At 45.0% G+C, this 20,959-nt stretch overlaps 1 protein-coding gene across 1 annotated transcript; it reads left to right on the top strand.

The window, feature by feature from the left end:
• The first annotated feature begins 1,568 nt into the window (after positions 1 to 1,568).
• hyal6 (hyaluronoglucosaminidase 6) lies at positions 1,569 to 20,179 on the top strand. The gene is made up of 4 exons (XM_030053190.1): positions 1,569 to 1,636; positions 11,562 to 12,537; positions 13,206 to 13,295; positions 17,015 to 20,179. Exons 2-4 carry the CDS (start codon positions 11,602 to 11,604, stop codon positions 17,483 to 17,485), a joined length of 1,497 nt encoding a protein of 498 aa, XP_029909050.1. The 5' UTR covers positions 1,569 to 1,636; positions 11,562 to 11,601; the 3' UTR covers positions 17,486 to 20,179.
• The last annotated feature ends 780 nt before the right edge of the window (positions 20,180 to 20,959 follow it).

The raw sequence follows: 20,959 nt of genomic DNA, 5'->3' as shown, positions 1-20,959 counted from the left end.
CCCGTTGCTGCTGGACTTTTTTTTTTTTTTTTTTTTTCATCAGATTATCCAAACTGGGGTGGCAGGGCCTGTTTTCAGGGTGGCAGCTGCCGGCCCGGGCCCCCCCGGGAGATCCGGCCCTGGGTGTCACGTAAGCTCAGGTGACCTTTGACCTCTGGGATAATCAGCTCTGTCTGATGTTCGACATCACTGCAGAGAGAAGCTGCGATAACCACAGGGAGAGCAGGGCAGAGACGTGTGTGTGTGTGTGTGTGTGAGGGGAGTAAGTGATAAAATGTTGCAGTAATTTAAAACAGAGGTGCCTGTCAGGACCGTTTTATTTATTATGGACAGTTAAGACAAACAGTAAATTAACATGGGCTGTACTGATAATTAATTAAATGATTAAATGAAGATTAACAAAGAGAGAAGTTTGACTCAATCAGAACTCAAAGCTGACAGTTTAGGATTTGGCTGCTTCACGAGGACGAGTCCGTCTTCACTTGGGATTCAAAGCTTTTTGTCAGATTTTTGCCTCGAGTGTTCCACCCGTGCTCTGAAAGGTTCTTTGTGGAACCAGAGATGGTTCCTCTGCGGCGGCGTCACTCTGAAGAACCAGCTTTGGTTCCATCTGACACCTTTTTGTTTTCTCGGTGTGGAGCCCTGAGCTGACCGCAGCGCACGAAGACGGTTGATTTAAAAAAAAAAAAGGTTTGACTTTTCGTCCCTTGATTGAAAGTTTCCATGTGCTGAGAGCGCTTCGTGACCTTTGACCTGCTGACAGACGTCAAGGAGAAAATAAAATAAATTAGTAAAATAAGTCAAAGAAGCAGTTTGAAGTAAAATAAACACAAATGAACTCTGAGGGGAAGCGACTCTAAATAAGTGAGTGGCTGGGAATTTATTTGAACACATCACAACTGACAGAGACATGAAATATATGCAACATCAAGACACACACACACACACACACACACACACACAGGTTCTTTTCTCCTGTAAAAACACTGTTTTGTTTTTTTAGATTATGCAATAAAGGCAGAATTAGGAGGATTTTTTCCAGTTTTGCTGAGCTCGGGGGTTAACAGACCAAACTCACACGGAGCAGCAGCTTCATCCAGATGATCACTTCAGGCCTGCAGTTTTCTGAACGGTGCAGAAAAAGTGCATGAAAAAAGTAAATTCCCATTGCATTTCTTCATTTTTGGGGGGGAAAACTGAAGCCTATAAGCAAATAAACAGCCCAAAATACACACTGCTACAAAATACAAATCAAAGAACAGCATGAAGAACCCGTCGCTGGATAAAGTGAGCAAAGAGCTTCCTCAGTGGATGGAGGTTCTCTGTGGAACCGCACAGTTTGAGAGAAACATTCAGCAGCCGCTCTCTCTCTCTCTCTCTCTCTCTCTCTGTGAACATGTGAGTCGGGCCAAGTGGACGAGGAGGGGCCGAGTGGACAATAGAGGGGCATCACCAGCCCCCGAAAGAGAGCAGGGGACCCGGGACGGTGGAGGGGGGGGGGGTCCCGCTGCAGCAGCAGCCGGGACACAGAGACACAGAGAGACTCTCCCCACCAGACTGAGGACGAGACTCAGGGACGAGGACGTTCAGCGAGCGAGAGGCCGAGATCGAGAGCGGAGCCGGGAGGGACGGCCAGGTACGTCAGCTGATCACCTGTGCACGCTTCACCTCTTATCGAAATGAATTAATCAACACACTGAACACCGGAGGTCTGAACACCGGAGGTCTGGATCTGAGACTCTGGGTTCAGGCCTCTGCACACCAAGTCCCTAGTTTTCATCCAAAATTGCTGCCTGTTTAAAAATCGTTCACGTTGACGCTCCGTCTGTCTCCAGAGTTTTCACAGCAGCTCGGGTTTTTGGTGTTTTTCGCAGCGAGCTTGATCACCTGCTGGCAGCCTAACAGGTGTGAGCACAGCGGGCCACAGGGACAGGCTGATCCAGGATCTGCTCTGTGTGCTGCAGCCAGGGCTCCAGACTAACTTCTTCACAGGTAGCACTGGTGCCACCTAGCTTTTCATTTAGTAGCACCAAAAGAAATTAGGTAGCACCATATTTTTCTTTGTATAGCGTGTTATTAATGCATGACCTTATCATGTTGATGAAATTTAAAGATTAAAAATGACCCAAACTTGTCTGCAAAATATTTTAATTTGAACTTTACGTTTCTCTGCAGCAGCAGTACAAAATAGATCATCTTCTTCATATAAACAAAACATAAAAATGAAAGTAGGGATGTCCCGATCACGTTTTTTTTGCCCCCGAGTCCGAGTCCGAGTCATTTGATTTTGAGTATCTGCCGATACCGAGTCCCGATCCAATACTTCTATAAAACCACAAAATGATATGTTATTGATTGAACAAAAATGACAAGAGGATGCATCAGTAATTATTTCACCTGAGGGTTGACAGAGTACTTTTTACTGTAACAATATGTTAAATTATTATTTGTTTTAAAAATGTAAATTTCTTATCAAACAGACCTAACAATTCAGCTACCAATGAAAGAGCAGGAGTACGCATGTGATAACATAGATTGAATATGAAAAATACGCCGAAGTGATACCTCTTCTCTGAATAGACAAGCTAAGCCAGTGTGCTGCTGTTAGCCAGTGAAAATACAGCGGAGTGGCGACTCTTCACATTGTTACACAATCTATGTCAGTGCGCTGCTGTAGCCTGGAAATTTTCTTTGCCTTTTCGACTCGGTTTCCGAGTCCAAAATTCGCTTGTCGCTTCCCTATTTTCAGAGCCTCCAGCATCAACAGCCTCCTCTGACACTTTCTTTTTCTTAAAATAATCAATGATAGACCGCTTCATCTTCTTGTTTAGTTTTTTTTAGCGGGATCGTCGGTGACCATTCTGCGTGTACGTCTGTGCACGTCACGCATTAAGGCAGGCAGAGACAGGGAGCGAGAGAGAGGAGAGATAGGAGTCGCAGGAATGAGCCAGAAAGTAGCTTAATATTTTTATTATCAACCACAACCATTACTGCACTAACATAGCCACGGGAGTGATGAGAGAAAAAAAATGATTTTTTTTTTTCACTCGTCCTCCTGCAAGTAGCACCGGTGCGACCTAATTAAATTTGAACTCGCACCTTAAAAAAATTAGGTCGCATATGAGGAGCCCTGTCTGCAGCGGTCTGAGGATGTGCACGTCCAGCTGCAGGAACCTGACCTGAAGCCGCTCGGTCTCAGAGCAGTTTAACCTCCTCGCTGCTCTGACGCCGCGTCACCATCAGACAGAACCGATGTTTCCTTTTTCTCTTGAGTTGCAAATTTCACAATGAAAATAATAATAAAATGCGTTGGACTCAGTGTGTGACGTGTCTGTGTAACGATTTTAATCAGATGACTAAAAAAACACATGCACATACGAAAACAATGGACTTGGTGTGCAGAGGCCTTTGCTGAGGGAAACTGCTGAGTCATGCTTCCAAAGACAGTGAGAATGAGCTGCTGAGTCAGATCAGCTGATTGAATTTGTGAGCTTTTTCTCGTAAATTTAACACTTTAATCTCAGAAATTCAGAGTTTTTTTTTTTCCTCTGAAGGTTACCCCCCTCCCTCGGCTCGGTAACTGTTTTCCCTGCAGTGGCCCGCACACACACACACACACACACACACACACACACACACACACCGCGGTGCGACTGTCCCGAGCGCTCAGGCAGAAACAAACGTGGCTGTAATTTGTTCCTCAGCCTCCAGAGATCATAAAGCATAAAGTGTGTGTCAGAGTGTGTGTCAGAGTGTGTGTCAGAGTGTATGTTGGAGTGTGTGTCAGAGTGTGTGTCAGTGTGTGTCAGAGTGTATGTTGGAGTGTGTGTCAGAGTGTGTGTCAGAGTGTGTGTCAGTGTGTGTGTGTGTGTGTCTGAGTGTGTGTCAGAGTGTGTGTCAGTGTGTGTGTCAGAGTGTGTGTCAGAGTGTGTGTCAGTGTGTGTGTCAGAGTGTGTGTCAGTGTGTGTGTCGGAGTGTGTCAGAGTGTGTGTTGGAGTGTGTGTCAGAGTGTGTGTCAGTGTGTGTGTCAGAGTGTGTGTCAGAGTGTGTGTCAGAGTGTATGTTGGAGTGTGTGTCAGAGTGTGTGTCAGAGTGTGTGTGTCAGTGTGTGTGTCGGAGTGTGTCAGAGTGTGTGTCGGAGTGTGTGTCGGAGTGTGTGTCAGTGTGTGTGTCAGAGTGTGTGTCAGAGTGTGTGTCAGAGTGTGTGTCAGAGTGTGTCTGTGTGTGTGAGAGTGTGTGAGAGTGTGTCAGAGTGTGTGTCAGTGTGTGTGTCAGAGTGTGTGTCAGAGTGTGTGTCAGAGTGTGTCAGAGTGTGTGTCAGAGTGTGTGTCAGTGTGTGTCAGTGTGTGTGTCAGAGTGTGTGTCAGTGTGTGTCAGAGTGTGTGTTGGAGTGTGTGTCAGAGTGTGTCAGAGTGTGTGTCAGAGTGTGTGTCAGTGTGTGTGTCAGTGTGTGTGTCAGAGTGTGTGTCAGAGTGTGTCAGAGTGTGTGTTGGAGTGTGTGTCAGAGTGTGTGTCAGAGTGTGTGTCAGAGTGTGTGTCAGAGTGTGTCTGTGTGTGTGAGAGTGTGTGAGAGTGTGTGAGAGTGTGTGTCAGTGTGTGTGTCAGAGTGTGTGTCAGAGTGTGTGTCAGAGTGTGTGTGTGTGTGTCTGAGTGTGTGTCAGAGTGTGTGTCAGTGTGTGTGTCAGAGTGTGTGTCAGAGTGTGTCAGAGTGTGTGTCAGAGTGTGTGTCAGTGTGTGTGTCAGAGTGTGTGTCAGTGTGTGTGTCAGTGTGTGTCAGTGTGTGTGTCAGAGTGTGTGTCAGTGTGTGTGTCAGTGTGTGTGTCAGAGTGTGTGTCCGTGTGTGTGTCAGTGTGTGTCAGTGTGTGTGTCAGAGTGTGTGTCAGTGTGTGTGTCAGTGTGTGTGTCAGTGTGTGTGTCAGAGTGTGTGTCCGTGTGTGTGTCAGTGTGTGTCAGTGTGTGTGTCAGAGTGTGTGTCAGTGTGTGTGTCAGAGTGTGTGTCAGAGTGTGTGTCAGTGTGTGTGTCAGTGTGTGTGTCAGAGTGTGTGTCAGAGTGTGTGTCAGAGTGTGTGTCAGAGTGTGTGTCAGTGTGTGTCAGAGTGTGTGTCAGAGTGTGTGTCAGTGTGTGTGTCAGTGTGTGTGTCAGAGTGTGTGTCAGAGTGTGTGTCAGAGTGTGTGTCAGAGTGTGTGTCAGTGTGTGTCAGAGTGTGTGTCAGAGTGTGTGTCAGTGTGTGTGTCAGAGTGTGTGTCAGTGTGTGTGTCAGAGTGTGTGTCAGAGTGTGTATCAGTGTGTGTGTCAGAGTGTCTATCAGTGTGTGTGTCGGAGTGTGTGTGAGAGTGTGTGTGTCAGAGTGTGTGTCAGAGTGTGTGTCGGAGTGTGTGTCGGAGTGTGTGTTGGAGTGTGTTGGAGTGTGTGTCAGAGTGTGTCAGAGTGTGTGTCAGTGTGTGTGTCAGAGTGTGTGTCAGAGTGTGTGTCAGAGTGTGTGTCGGAGTGTGTGTCAGAGTGTGTGTCAGAGTGTGTGTCAGTGTGTGTGTCAGAGTGTGTGTCAGTGTGTGTTGGAGTGTGTGTCAGAGTGTGTGTCAGTGTGTGTGTTGGAGTGTGTGTCAGAGTGTGTGTCAGAGTGTGTTGGAGTGTGTGTCAGTGTGTGTGTTGGAGTGTGTGTCAGTGTGTGTGTCAGTGTGTGTCAGAGTGTGTGTCAGTGTGTGTGTCAGTGTGTGTGTGTCTGTGTGTGTTGGAGTGTGTGTCAGAGTGTGTGTCAGTGTGTGTCAGTGTGTGTGTCAGAGTGTGTGTCAGTGTGTGTGTCAGAGTGTGTCAGAGTGTGTGTCAGTGTGTGTGTGTCAGTGTGTGTGTGTCAGAGTGTGTGTCAGTGTGTGTGTCAGTGTGTGTTGATGTGTGTGTGTCAGTGTGTGTGTCAGAGTGTGTGTCAGAGTGTGTGTCAGAGTGTGTGTGTCAGTGTGTGTTGATGTGTGTGTGTCAGAGTGTGTGTCAGTGTGTGTGTCAGTGTGTGTTGATGTGTGTGTGTCAGTGTGTGTGTCAGAGTGTGTGTCAGAGTGTGTGTCAGTGTGTGTTGATGTGTATTCCAGCTCTCGGCTCTGATATTCATAAAAACTTCATCACGTGGAAACTGAAGCGGAGAAACCGCAGCATCAAACCACCACACTGCTTTAATCAAGGCTTAATGCCACTGTGTGTGTGTGTGTGTGTGTGTGTGTGTGTGTGTGTGTGTGTGTGTGTGTGTGTGTGTGTGAGTGTGTGTGCAGGGCCGGCTTTTGGCATAGGCGATATAGGCAATTGCCTAGGGCGTGCATGTGTGCATGTAAGGGGTGTATATCAGAGCACAAATTTTTACTTTTACAATTTTATGGCACACACACACACACGCACACTCACACACACACACACACACACACACACTCTCTGTGTGTGATGATAATCACACTGTTAGACATGGCAGTTAAAGTCTAATTCCAGGTCGGCTTCATATTTTCCAGATTAGACGAGCAGCTCATGAATCAAACTGCCAGCGACTGGATCGCCGCTGCAGCTGCACACACACACGCCGACAAAACCAAACGCCACCGATAGGCCGCTCCTCACACCATGAACGCCACCGCCACCGCCATCTGCTCGCTCCGTCAGGCGGCTCGTAACATCTCAGGAAGTGACGCTGTGATTGTTTGCGTTATGAGATTAAAGATTAAAAAAAGCCGCTCAGGCTTTTAAAGAAAAACATCAGCAGGACTTTCACATTTGTACGAGTTCATGGAATCACAACGAGGCGAGGACTTTGGCCTGCGATTAAAGGGCCATTCCAGTGAGTTTGAATGTTTGACCTGTTTACAATTTACGTGTCAACAAATCATTTAGCAAATCACGCATAAGATTTCACAGCACAGAGTCACAATGTGAGTTTGTGGTTGAAGCAGCCGCCTCATAATGTTCTGAAACCACACAGCTGATCATTGGCTGTGGAAAGCAAAACGTTTCCCCGCTTAGGGACTATTTTCCCTGGAGGAGGAGGAGGAGGAGGAGGAGGAGGAGGAGGAGGAGGAGGAGGGAGCATTTCAGTGTGAAAAAGTCCTGAAAAGCCAACAGTGCTGCTGCTTTTAGGAAAACTCATGAGGAGGACTTTATTGGGCTGATGGAAAACTGGAGTGAAGAAAGTGTGAAGGCTCTGAAAGTTCATGTTCATATCGTAGTGGAATGAATGGAGGAAAGGGAGGAGGAGTGATGTGGCAGCTCTGAAAGCCCACTGCTCGCTCTGGGAGGAGAGCAGAGGAACGTGAAGGAGAGGAAAACATGCAGAGTCACACCTCCAACATGCCAAAACTCAGCAAAACAAACAACAATCTTTGCTTCTCCATTAATGACCATGCATTTTTGCGTTTATTAAAGCTCGTTAAGCGTTTATTGGACGGCCACGTGCAGGACGAGGCGAGGCAAACATTTCTACCACATGACACAATGGAACAGTAAAAAAACAAATCACATAAAAAAACAGTTAAAAACAGCTTTGGAAACTGTTTTGAAGCAGTTATCAGAGAGAAATGTAAGCCCTGACCTCACCAAATAGTGCATTTTTTTTCCCAGAATGCCTTTCAGCTGCCCACACAAACGGGGTCATGAACTTGCCGCTTCCAGCTGTTGCTGGGAGTGAAGTTAGGTTCACACTGGATATTCAGTGGCTTTTTAATTCAGAAAATGACACTGAATCCACATTTTTGCCAAGATTTGGGCTTTTAAAGGCCGTGGTCTTAAACTTTTGATCAGCTGATGAACAGCCTATTTCAGTTTAATGGTTGTTTGCAATAAATTGCTTACTCAAAAATTTTTTTTTGTCTCACTCCCATTTCTTCTTTTTGCATTTTGAAGCTCTACTTAGAACCTTCTTAAGATCCAACAGTGCAAAATGTAAATTCTTGCAATTTCTCAACTGGTCTTCAGATTTTGATCAGTGTATTTGTGATTACTGGAATAGAAGCAACAGTTTATTGCTGCTTTTTGACTCAACATTTTTTCATAGGTTTTCTGTTGATGATTAAATGGGCTACATGTTTAAATGTTCAGCCTCTCGCCGCTGAGTCAGCTGATCAGACTCGCTCCTGCTCAGCTTTGTGTTTCCTTGTTTTGTTGTTTTTCTCTGGTTTTGTCTTCCTCTAATCTTCTGTCGCTCTGTTATCACTGCATCTGGCTTCTGTTTGTGTCTTTTTTGTTTACTTTCTGTTTGCTTTGTTTCTCCTTTACTAGTTTTTCATCTTAATCTCTCAAAGGAGCATCAGCCAATCAGCTTGAAGCACTCTGATACCTGCATCGGCTCATCTACATGTGCCTGCATGTGTCCCTGCAAAACAAACCATAAACAAACAAACAAACATAAATAGTTTGTTAACCAGATCAAATTCAAATGATCTCACAGTTACAGATTCTGTTCACTGTTTCTCAGTTTCTTTAACTTTGTAACTGTGCAATAATACATTTATTCCCATTGATCTTTACAATAATTCCATAGTGCAAGACTCTGGTTTATGTATGGTGTATACAGGTAAACACTTTCACATGTTCTCAGTTTCTTATTTCTGTATATATGGTTGTAGTATTATTGTAGGATTAATGCACATATTTTTATATTTCTTATTTTCCTTTTTTAAAAATTTTCTTTAGCATATTTGAGTATCTGCAGCTGACCCAGTTTCCCCTCAGGGCTAATTAAAAATGCCTGACTCTGACTCCAAGATGTGAATATGTCTTTATACAAAAATACTAATGAGAGAAAAAATAAAAACACATTTTGGCCGGTATCTGCTTGTTAAAGGAATTAAATTCCTTTCGGGTGGGTTGTCCTGAGGCCCTCAGCTGCTGCAGAGCTGCTCTGTGGTTTTTCTGGGCAGCTCTCACTTTTAAATGTGTGAATGCCGGCAACGTCCTCTGCCCCTCCAGCTATTGTTTTCCTCAAACTCACGGCCGGCCACGCCCACTTTAAACCTCACCTCAACGACCTCCAGTGCAATTAAAACTTTAGTGACCACTTTAACGGCACATTCTGGGGGTTTTTAATCCCATATGAATCAGAAGCCGGGGACGAGAGGCCTCTCAGACTGCGCTCAGAGTTCATCCTGCTGTCATCTGGATCCAATCAGGCTCTCGGCATTTCGCTGCGTCTGTGTGTTTGAGGCGAAAGCCGACATCAAACGGAGCCTCTTCTGTCAGCTGGGAGTCAGACGGTATTTTTGGGGGGTCTCTCTGCGGCCGGGCCTGGCTGTGTTTCCAGAGGCTCCGGGGCCTTTCGGTGGTTGGAGGAGAGCCTGAGAGACTTCACCGCACGCTGTTTGTCTTGGGTCACGATCGCCAGAAAAGCCATTAAGCTGCGTGGTTGTGAAATTGGTACAAGCCTCGCAGAACTAAGGAGACGCTTTGCTGAGCTGAAGTGGACGCGAGCAAATCTTTCTTTTGTGCTTCATAATTACAGTCTTCTGCAAAAGCTCTGAAGGGAACATATTCTGCAGTTTGTTTGTGACTGTGATTCATCGTCTTCTCCCTTCTCCTCCCCCGTTTTCCACCTCTCCTTCTCCTTCTTCTTCTTCTCCTTCTTCTTCTCCAAGCACTCCACCCCACAAGTTCTTCATCACTGCGATCGTAAAGTTCCTGTGCCGTAAAAATCAACAGAGTGCACAGCGTCTGAGCCAGTTCTTCCCCAGATGAATGAAATGTTGAAATGAATGGAGCAACCCCAGCCCACCAGTGGTTTCCTGCTCCCCTGCCTCTCTCTCTCTCTCTCTGGTTTCAGGCTGAGAGAGAATGATGGGAGATTTTCCGTGGCGTCCTTGGAGGCAACCTCAGTGGCCATGTTCCCCCGAGCGCCGGGTCACGCTGTCTTTCCGCCGGCTTCGGAAAAACAGAAATATGACCTCCATTACTCGCATATGAGGGGGCGCCAGCAGCAATTAGATGTGGGGCATCTTACATAAAGTGGAACTGGAAAGACTTATCTCAGAAAAATGAGGGGGAAAGGAAGCCTGAACATGTGTGGGCGGATGGACTGTATGCATAATTGAGTGAGCACAGTACAGAAGTGTAAACATCCAACTATTATACAAGAAAGAAAGACCCATAATCTTATTTTTATATAAATAAGATCATAATTCTGAGGCTCTACACCCATTCTGAAAAAAAAACACCTCAAAAGCATTCTGTTGTCACACAATGACTTACGCTGCTAAGCTTTGAGAAGAACCAGAATTTGCTTTATGTGCTAGTTTTTTGTATTTTATTGTGAAATTTCAATAAAACCTCAGTAGGCTTTTGTCATGACTGACATGGAGACTGACGTCTGACGGGTCATCACACAGGATCTAATCTGCCAAATGAAAACGGTTGATCCTTTAATTAGCGATGGTTTGCTGAACACACATTGTTTGTTTGATTTTATTTGCACCAGTTCCTGACTTCACATTTCACACAGATCCTTCCACTCCCACTGGGATTTGTCCAGTATAACCACAGTCCTCTGCTGTTAATGCTAATTGCTGAAGGAAGCTAAAGCACGTATCTTCGATTATGACTGATGCAGTTTGGTCTCTTGTTCTGCCACACCTGGACGTCTGCCCGGTTGCTTCAGTGGTTCTCAAAGCTTTTTTCCAATAATGTTCCCTCTCTGAGACAAGCTCCCCCTGACCAGTGGGGAAAAAACTGGTGGAATAAAACCCCGTCCTGTGGTCAGAGGGTCAGTCCAGCTCCAACAACCTGATCCTGAGCAGATTCTCTTGTTTGTGTTTCTGCTTCTTCTTCTCTTCTTCCTCCTTGTTTCCAGAAGAGAATAGAGCAGCCATTAATTCTTCATTGTTCACTGATGTGTGTGAGCTGCACAAATGATTGTCATTGGGCCCCCCCCACCTCCAATTAATATCAGACAGACTGAAGTACTTTTTTTTTTTAAAGTCACTAAAAGTAAAACTAATGAATTTCTTACAGACATTATTGTGGTTTTCTGTCTCAGAATTTTCCGATTGTTTTTATTTTCTTGCTTTTTGTTGTTTGTATCTGACAGTTTCATCTTTGGTTCCATAGTAGGTATTTTTGTTCCAAATGTTGAGTTATTTTGCTTTCTGTTACTTTACTGATCTTTACATTTATTTGGCTTGTTTTTTGTCTTTTTGTGTCATTGATAAAGTGCGGATTTTATTTATTTCTTGCTTTTATTGTTGCTGTTTTTTGTGTGGGACCCCAGGTAGATTAGCAACCACCTTCTCTAAGAGCTAAGGGGGCTCCAGATAAAGAATAAAGGATAAAGAGCTGATCTCAGTCACTGCTCAGACTCTTTCCTCACTGCTTTTGGAAGTTTGGACCGGCATCTCTCATCAAAAGCCTGTTACCTCCAGGAACAGAGGAACATTGTGTTGTGCTGTGGAATCTGGAACAGTTCAGTTCACTGACCATCATTCATGTGTCCTCGCACCAGCTGGCACCATTGTCTCTGCTCGCTGAACCTCATGATGTGCTTATATACTCTCCAAACGTGTCATTTCTCTCCTGTTCTTCCTCCTCTTCTTCCTCATGTCCCGTACAGGACCAGACTGCTAATCGCTCCATGAGGCATCGCTGGAGCCATGGCGCTGACTGGTCCCCGTCTTCTGGTGCTGGCCTTGTGGGTCGCTGTCGGAGTGAAGGTTGAAGTTGGAGGCGAGCAGATGAAGCAGGCCCGGGCTCCTCTGATCGCACATCGGCCCTTCGTGGTCGTGTGGAACGCCCCCACCGAGTCCTGCCGCCTCCGCTTCAAGGTGGACCTGGACCTCAGCGTCTTCGATATCGTGGCAAACCTCAATGAAACCCTCAGCGGGCCGAACGTCACGATATTCTACCACAGCCACCTCGGGTACTACCCTTACTACTCGAGCGCCGGGGTTCCCATCAACGGTGGACTACCGCAGAACCAGAGTCTGTCCAAGCACTTGAGCAAGGCCCGGGCTGACATCGACAAGCTGATCCCACACAAGGACTTCAGAGGAATTGGCGTCATCGACTGGGAGAACTGGAGGCCGCAGTGGGTCCGCAACTGGGGCTCCAAGGACATTTACCGCAACAAGTCCAAGGAGCAGATCCGGAAGCTTCACCCGAGCTGGCCAGAGAGCAAAGTGGAGAAGGAAGCGAAGGAGAGTTTCGAGAGAGCCAGCCAGGCCTTCATGAACTCCACCTTGGTCTTGGCCGAAGGTCGGAGGCCGGACGGGCTGTGGGGGTTCTACCTGTTCCCGGACTGCTACAACTACGGGTACAAGCAGCATCCGCAGCGCTACACCGGCGAATGCCCCAACGTGGAGCATGTTCGCAATGACCACCTGATGTGGCTGTGGAGGGAAACCACAGCCCTGTACCCGTCCGTCTACCTGGACTACGTGCTCAAATCGTCAGCCAACACCGTCAAGTTCGTCCACTACAGAGTTAAGGAAGCCATGAGGATCGCATCCATCGCCCGTACAGACTTCACCTTACCTGTGTTCGTCTACTCCAGACCTTTCTACGCATACACCTTTGAGGTCCTTTCAGAGGTGAGTTTTACAGCTTTGCAGAGAAAATTCAGATAAAATGTCAGCTTATAAAACCGGCCTATAAATGTAAAATTCAAGTGCAAGACCACCATCTCTGATACCATCTCTGAAACTGTGAGAGTGATTTGTGACTGTATTGCATTAGCAGAGTCACATGGCAGAATATTTAGAACAGTTAAATCATATTCTTACAAACTGCATAGTCCTGTTCAGCCATAGTTCATATAGCATGCATATTCTGTTTTCAAATATCAAATGCAAATAGGCCTACATTAAATCACTCAAAGAAAATCAAATTTTAACAGTGCCTTCATTAAAGCATCTCTCATTATATAAGTATTAAAATCAAGAAAACCACAAATTCCCATAAAGCTGGGGGCCCTTAATCACAGGAAATGTGTAAGGCTTACGGCCAGATGGTGGACGTCCCCTAACCTTTCATTACTTTACCCTGTGCAGTTTGGTCTGTCTTTAAAGGCAGTGCATTAGATCAGCTGTTGAAGAAGAAAAATGGCCTGTACTCTAAAACAGAAGATATTACGGCCCACCTCATTCACAAAGCTTTGTTTTATATTTTTGCAGAGAAGACACTCACCACAAAGCCAGTTCTGATCTGATTTTCATTGTTGTTTGTTGTTTGTGTGTTTTCTTTGTGCTCCATCCCTCAGAGCGACCTGGTCCACACCATCGGGGAGAGCGCAGCGCTGGGAGTGTCAGGTGTCGTCCTGTGGGGATCATCAGAATACGCTCGCACACAGGTGGGCCAACCTGCCATAGACACATTACCAAAGGGCTTCGGATGCTTGTGACTGTAGGTTGACCAGACGTCCAGGTTTTCAGGTGACAGTCGCCTGATTTGACGTTTTGTCTCCGACTGACACCGGAATCATCCCCAAGCCCCCACCTCCAGGTTTTTTGATTTGTCATTTTTATTTCAAGACCAAAATAATTTGATGCTGCTTGTAAAAGAGGCTGTGTCACATTAAGAGCTTGTGTTATGGGAAGTGTAATGTTTTCCTGTTTCTAATTCGCTGCTGCAAAAGTTTATCCTCATTTTGCAGACTTTGGACAAAGCTTCAGATCAGTGATGCTGGATAAGCATCAGACAAATTAACCTGGAGGGAAAGGCAATTTGCATATGAGGAAAAAAAATTGTGGAATTTTAGCAAAAAAAAATAATTTAAATTATTAAAAGGACATTATCAGAAAAACAGAAAAACATTACCAGAAAATTAGACACAAATTACCTGATAAATAACAAAAAAAAAGCAAAAATTTAAGAGAAAACTACATAAAAAATCCTAAAAAATTAAAGAAATTTAGTAAACCATAAGCATTAGGTAGATAAATAGATACATAAATAAGTAAATTCCAGAAAAATTAAGGGAAAAATTGCCAGAAAAATATTTTTACAATTATTAAAATTAAATGTTGAAGCATCAGATCAGTGATGCCGGGTCGCCGTCATATTTCTTGTGTTCAAACGCTGAATGGCTCAAATACTGGTGAATGGCTCCTGAACGCAGCCTTTATCAGGGTGTGTGATTTCTGGAGAAAAGTTTTTTGTGTTTAGTATTTGTCAGCAGATGAAAAATGTCCCCTGATTTGCTCACAAAATTATTTTGCTTTATGTTGTTCTGCACTGTTTAAAGTTCATTACAAGTCATGCAGAGCCACGTATTAGCAGAGAAGAGCTTTTATTTTGTTTTTTCACCCTGCTGACATTTTATATGTTGAGCTGACAAACGTTCATGGTCGCTTGTGCCTGGTGACAGCAGCAAATTACCGGGTGATTGTTTGTGATTTATTGTTGGAGAGAAGAACGAAGTGGTCTCTGATCAGAAAAATAATACGGTAATAAATAAACGTCAGCGGTCTGCAGTAAATTCCCCACGCTGTCACGATGCCTAAACAAACAGGGCCGCCCGTCATGATGACTGACAGTGAAAGATACGAGAAGACGTCTCGATTCTCCCTCCTCCGGTTTCCTCACGCTTCCCAAAACATCTCCTCGAGCCGCTCTTTGATTTATACGTGACAGCGGTCGGAGGGTTTCTGTTGAAAAAGATCACATGGTGATTCCGGATTCCTTTACATCCTGTTTACAGCTGGCAGCGCCGTAAATCAACAGGAAAGAATTTGCCACGTATCAGTGATGGCTGATCTCGGCATTTTGACTGCGCCGCTGCTGACCTGATTTTTTTTTTTCTTGCAAATTAATTTATGTTTTGAGAGTTTCATGATCCTCGGGCATTTATAATTTGTTTAATGTGCCATTTTAAATACAGAGTGGCTCTGAACAAGAGAGTGATCTTCCTTTTCTTACTTCCTAAAAAGGTTTTTGCAGTTACATGATTTGTTTTACTGTATTTGCCTGCATTTGCTATCAGTGCATACAGCTTACAAGTTATGTAATCTAATGCTGGGTTTAATTTTTACTTCAAGAAATACTCCAATGTTTTCAGCAAAATCCCCTTTTCCTGAGACCAGACTGAGACCAGATGTTTTACACCATCTTCACTTCTGTACCTCCAGAGGTTCAGTTCCTATGGGTAACATTTCCTGTTAGCTTAGCATAAAGACTTGAAGTCTATGGGAGTCATTAGCCTGGCTCTGTCAACATGTATTCCACAAATCCACATGATCCACTGTGTGAATCAGACAGCCTCAGAGCTGCTGTAAGGTTTATTTTTTCACTTTGACAGAACCCAAAAGCGTTGCAATATTCCTTTAAAGAGGAGGGGAAAAATCAGGCAAGATAATTTTACCAAAGCAGTGTTACAGAAGACTGCCACTTGGAAAAAGACAGAATGTCGGACTGGTGTTAACATGTTGTTGCTGTTTGGAAACATGTTATCTCACTCTGCTGACATTATTTTGCACTCTTTCTGAAAAATATAATATTTCAAAAATGATATGGCAGCTCTAAAGTACCACTGCTCGCTTTGGGAGGAGATCAGCAGCAACATTTTGGAGATTTTGGAAACACTGAACTTGCAGAGGCTCTGAAAGGGTCCATTAAGGTTAAAATGACTTACTTGTTTCCAGTGATGGGAGTAACGGCGTTACAAAGAAATGGCGTCACTAACGGCGTTACTTTTATCAGTAACGAGTAATCAAAGAAATGACTGCTTCCCCCGTTACAACGCCGTTACCGTTACTGACAATAAAATGCGCCGTTACTAGCCGTTACTTACTACTACTAATTATTATTATTTTATTATCCTATTCAAAAAATGTGCGTCTTGTGGAGAAAAAGCGGTGTGTCAACTTTCAAACCGGTTGGACTTCGCAGTTTTTCATAACTTATCAACATGCATGGAGAATGAGCACAAATTACAAAAAGCACATGTGTTCCCCGACGGCAGAGTGGATAGTATCTCCACCTGCCGTGCAGAAGACTGAGGGTTCAATTCCCCACCGGGACAAGCTGGCATCACTACTTTAAACTATAATGAATTACTTTTTCAAAGTAACGTGCCCAACACTGACAGTGAGAGATGAAATTTGACAGCAATGTCCACACTGCAACAGCAATGTGCAAAAATACACTACTCACAAAAAGTTAGGGATATTCGGCTTTCGGGTGAAATTTCAGGATGAACCTAAAATGCATTCTAACCTTTACAGGTGAACTTAATGTGACCTTCTGTAAACTTTTGAATGCACATGTCCAACTGTTCAATGTCTCAGTACTTTTTGCACAAGTTGCTGTTCTCTAACAAGGAGTTTAGCGGCAAAATTCACATCAGGTGTTTGATGCTCCAGCTCATCGAGGTCGTATCATTAGGGAACGGCTGCTGGAGGCTGGGGTACCTCAGATGGAGTGGCCTGCACTTTCTCAGACCTGAATCCCATAGAAAACCTATGGGATCAGCTGAGTGGCCGTGTAGAGGCTCGGAGCTCTGTACCCCAGAACCTCAATGTCCTGAGGGCCGCCCTTCAAGAAGAGTGGGATGCCATGCCTCAGCAGACAATAAGTCGACTTGTGAACAGCATGAGACGTCGTTGTCAAGCTGTAATTGATGCTCAAGGGCACATGACAAGTTATTGACACTGACATTTTTTGTTGTGGTATATCCACCACTGTTGTTGGCTTTTGTTTCAAGAAATTGTTTGAGATGAGGAAATCACCAGTGTATGCTTCTACTTAAATGCCCTACTTTCATGATATAATATCACTGTATCACTGTAGCGTGAACTACATTTTCCATAAATTTCACCTAAAAGCCAAATATCCCTAACTTTTTGTGAGTAGTGTATGTGCATTAATAAGAGGATTTAAGAAAAGAAAAAAGTAATCATAAAAATTACTTTCCCCAGTAATTGAATTACTCTTCTGCAGCAGTAATTGAGTAGTAATCAAAATTTCTTTTTTACAGAAGTAATTAGTAATTGTAACTGATTAGTTTTGTGAGTAATTGGTCCCAACACTGCTTGTTTCAGGTTGTCACTTGTTTCTGTGTTTGTCCTGCAGAGGAACTGCCTGACCGTGAAGAAGTACATCGACGGTCCTCTGGGTCATTACGTCATCAACGTCACCTCGGCCGCCAAGCTGTGCAGCAAAGCCCTGTGCAAGAAGAACGGCAAGTGCGTCCGCAAGAGCCTTGACTCGGGCGCCTACCTGCACCTCAACCCGCGGTTCTTCCACATCCACCGCAACCCGGCGCCCAGGGGCCCCAGGTTCCACGTCAGCGGCCACCTCAACAACCACGACATCCTGGACATGAAGCACAAGTTCACCTGCCAGTGCTACCAGGGCTGGACGGGCGTCTACTGCGAGATGCCGCAGGCCGCCGCTCCTCCGCCGCCTGTCGTCCCGCTGCCTCGGCCCAGAGACAACGGCCTGCTGGGAGACATCCTGCTGCTCCTCTCCCTCCACTTCTCCTGCCTGTGCATCATCATGTTCCTCGGCCTTTGTCTCATCATCAAGTGTCTGATTCTGTAGAGACCAGCGCCTCAGCAGCACCAGAGCCAACGGACGTTCATCTGACGTTTTAATGTCTGATGAAAAATATCAGTTTCATTATGTAGATGTTTGGTTTATTTTGTCCCCGGCACAACCAACACTTTAAGGGATTTCACCTGTGGAAATCCATATGTATGTAATGTATTTAGTACATCTACATCTCTGTCGATCCTTAAAGGGATACGCCATCGTTTTGCGCAAAGTCACCTTTTTCTGACTGAGACGAGATGTTCAGTACCAGGATATTAACCTTAACCAGGTAGCTAATGAAAGCTAAGCTAATGAAAGCAAATGAAGGTGACTAGAGCTAATAGAGTCTTTATGTCTTTACACGTCTTTATGCTAAGCTAACAGGAAATGCCACCGCTGGACGTCCAGAGGGGAACATGGTGTCCAACATCTGGTCTCAGTCTGGGGAAGTCGGGAAAAGGGGGATTTTGCCGAAAAACGATGGTCGTTTTCCTTTAAAGGCAGAGTGTGCGGTTTGTTTAGTGCTGTTTAGGATGAGGATGAGGAGGAAACCCCTCAGGTTCAAGCTGCGACTAATAACACAGAGGATTACTGTACCACTTTGAAATGTCCGTCTGAGGTTTTCATGTCAAATGTTCAGAAAAACATAAACAATGGCATGAAGTGCTCGTATATTTTGGGTTCTGATGGGATAAAAGAATTTCTGTTCTTGTGAGAAGTGAGCAGCATTCATCAGTGGTTCCCAAGAGCGTGACGCGGTTCAGTCTGCCTTGCTCAGCAGAACTGGAGAAGCTGTGCAGCGTTCACTGTCAGCTTTGCTCTTGAACAGGATCCATTTGCTCTGGTGTCGCTTTTTGATTTAGTCTCAGCTCTGGAAGCTGTAGGTGAGCAGATGATGGTTTTGTTTTTAAGCCGTTTCTTTGCATCAAGTGTCACTTTCTTTACTCTAGAGGAGCAATCTGCTTCATTCTGCCTGATTTGGAGACCGTGTGCTGCTTCCAGAGAGTTAACCAGCTCGTTAATTTCATGCATGCTGGGTATCAAACCCAAGCTGATAAAATGACTGGCATGAAGCTCAGCGGGGACTAAAGCCTCCTCATCACAACACAGAAACTCCGTGTTGTTGAGAGCAGTGGGTTTGCGGTTCAAATCCCGGTTTAGCTGCACAGTAATGAGTCATTTTATTTAGTATTAGAAAATTCAAGAGCTCAACTCTTTTCTACTGTTTTCTTGAATCAAGTGTCATTTTCTTGATCCCAGTGGCTGATCTGCCTGGTTTCAACACATTTAGACTTGCCGTGTTTCCAGAAGTCAAACTGTGTGGAAACAAGTGGGATTATCTCAGATTGTTTTTTCAGTTTCAGTGAAAATATGACAGTGAGTGTAATTTCAGTTTTGGCTTGTTGTAATGTGATCAAGAGACTGAATCTTCTGGATGTGTGTCAGCAAAGTGAACTGAAGTGTGTGATGACGATGAGCTCTGAATGAAGGCCGGCGGCGAGTTCACTGGTGTGTTTAGTGAACTGAGATCAAGTTTGCACGGCGAACTCGCGAGCAAAGGACACGAGTGAACGCAGCATGAAGTCATGATGGAGTTGACGTTCATCAGATGATGATTTGGACAAAACAAACACGGCTGTCAACAAAAAGCTCACGCAACGATCAATAAATCAATGAAGTTTTGGGAAAGAGCTTTGGAAAACAGTTTATCCAATCGTAGGCGGTGAGAGCAATTTGGTGTCCTGCCCCAAAAACTATAATGAGCATGGAAAAGTTTGCTGCTGCGCTCTCCCTCCCTGACATTACACACACACACACACACACACACACACACACACACACACCGGCCCCTCCGACAGCTAATCAGCTGTTGAGCGTATTTACAGTTTGGCGACAGCAGTGCAATAAGTCAGATGAGTCACACGGCCTTGCAACACAGCGAGCTCGTCTGCGGCTGCACGGGTCACATGACCAAACAATAGTCCTGCTGGCTCGTCCCATGGGAAAGGGAGGGGCGCCGGCCTGCAAATACCGTTTTGGATAATGAACCACGAGGAGGAGGAGGAGGGGTTGTTTTGAAGGTGCTTTTGCAACTGCTGGAGGTTGTGTCTGTGTCTGAGTGTGTGTGTGTGTGTGTGTGTGTGTGTGTGTGTGCAGGCGGTGGGGTGGCTGACTGTCCACAGTGAGGTTTTCGTCAGCCTAAATGACCACAGGGTTTCACTCCTACTGAAGGCAGCAGTCAAAACAAGGTGAGCGGTGGAGTGTGTGAGGTGTTGCGGTCGGCAGGCGCTGACCTCACACACGTGTCATCACGGCTGTCAGGGAGGGAGGGGCCGCAAACCTGTCCCTGCTCTGGACCCCCAAGCTGACTGTAAACACACCATGGACCCACGTTGGAAGTCCCTAAAGGTACGACGGCGTGTTGGTGCCACTGCAGGGAGAAAAAAATGACACAGCTGGGGGATGGGGGTAATACTCTGAGAAAAAAAACAATTTCCAAGATTAAAGTTGTAAATTTACAAGAAAAAACTCTCTAATTTATGAGAAAAAAAGCTCAGGAAAATACTTGTTTTATGCTTCCCTTTCTTAACCTCTTACACTCCTAAAGGCGCTTGGATCAGCTTCACTCTGCAGACACTGCTGCTGGCCGTTTCCCAGGCCTGCAGCTGATCCCCTCAGCAGATTCTGCTCTGACATGGGATTCAGGAACAAGGAGATCCTGCTGATCTGAGCCCAGAATCAGCAGATTGTTTTCTCCTGAATCGGCCCAAGTCACAGCAACGTCTCTTCAGAGTCCAGATGCTGAGGAGGAGGTTGGGGTTCTGGACTCAGACCAGCAGGATTTCCTTCAGACTGGATCCCACAGGAGGAGGACAAACTGGTTTTTTTCTCATAAATTTGTGTTTGTAATCTCAGAATTTTTCTCATAAATTTATGACTCCCAGCTCCGTAATTTTTTTTCTTCGTGGCACTAATACACTGTCGTACTACCCCACTAAGCAAAAAGTGTCCAGAAAATGTTAAAAAGGCGTCTTTTCTGTACCTCCAGAAGACGTCTTCAGAGGAGCCAGAATGAAAGTTTTTAATACGTCTTTCCTGGATGTTTTTACAACATCATCTCTGAACCTTCAGTAGACGTAAAGTTTCTGAAATTTTTTTTAAAAATATGCTTGCCACCCTTGTGGACATACGCTTACCTGCCAGCCATATGCTGTTTGTAAGTTGTTGTCGTTGCTTAGGCGGGGAGTCGAACCCTGGTCTCCTGCAGGGCAGGTAGAGATATTAACTACTGTGCCACCGAAGCTTCTTTTTCCTCAGTGACAGTATCATTGAGGAAAAAACAGTTCTCTCATGCATGCTGTGTGATTTATGGAGCCTCATTTTTCATTTGAGCCACAGAAGCTTCATTATTAAATATCATCATTATAAATGCAGTGTTGTTGTAATTTTAAAGTTTTTTTTTATTATTTTTTGGGCTACTTT

This window comes from Myripristis murdjan, chromosome 6 (genome assembly GCF_902150065.1).
Source record: "Myripristis murdjan chromosome 6, fMyrMur1.1, whole genome shotgun sequence".
Taxonomy (NCBI): Eukaryota; Metazoa; Chordata; class Actinopteri; order Holocentriformes; family Holocentridae; genus Myripristis; species Myripristis murdjan.
The sequence above is the reverse complement of the archived record's forward strand: the minus strand, read 5'-3'. Positions and strand labels throughout refer to the sequence as shown.

What these genes read in the sequence shown, in the direction of transcription:
- hyal6 (XM_030053190.1), top strand. Translation starts at nt 11,602, where the DNA reads ATGGCGCTGACTGGTCCCCGTCTTCTGGTGCTGGCCTTGTGGGTCGCT. An exon ending in CCTTTGAGGTCCTTTCAGAG is followed by an intron (nt 12,538 to 13,205) that starts GTGAGTTTTACA and finishes TCCATCCCTCAG; the next exon opens with AGCGACCTGGTCCACACCAT. An exon ending in CAGAATACGCTCGCACACAG is followed by an intron (nt 13,296 to 17,014) that starts GTGGGCCAACCT and finishes TTTGTCCTGCAG; the next exon opens with AGGAACTGCCTGACCGTGAA.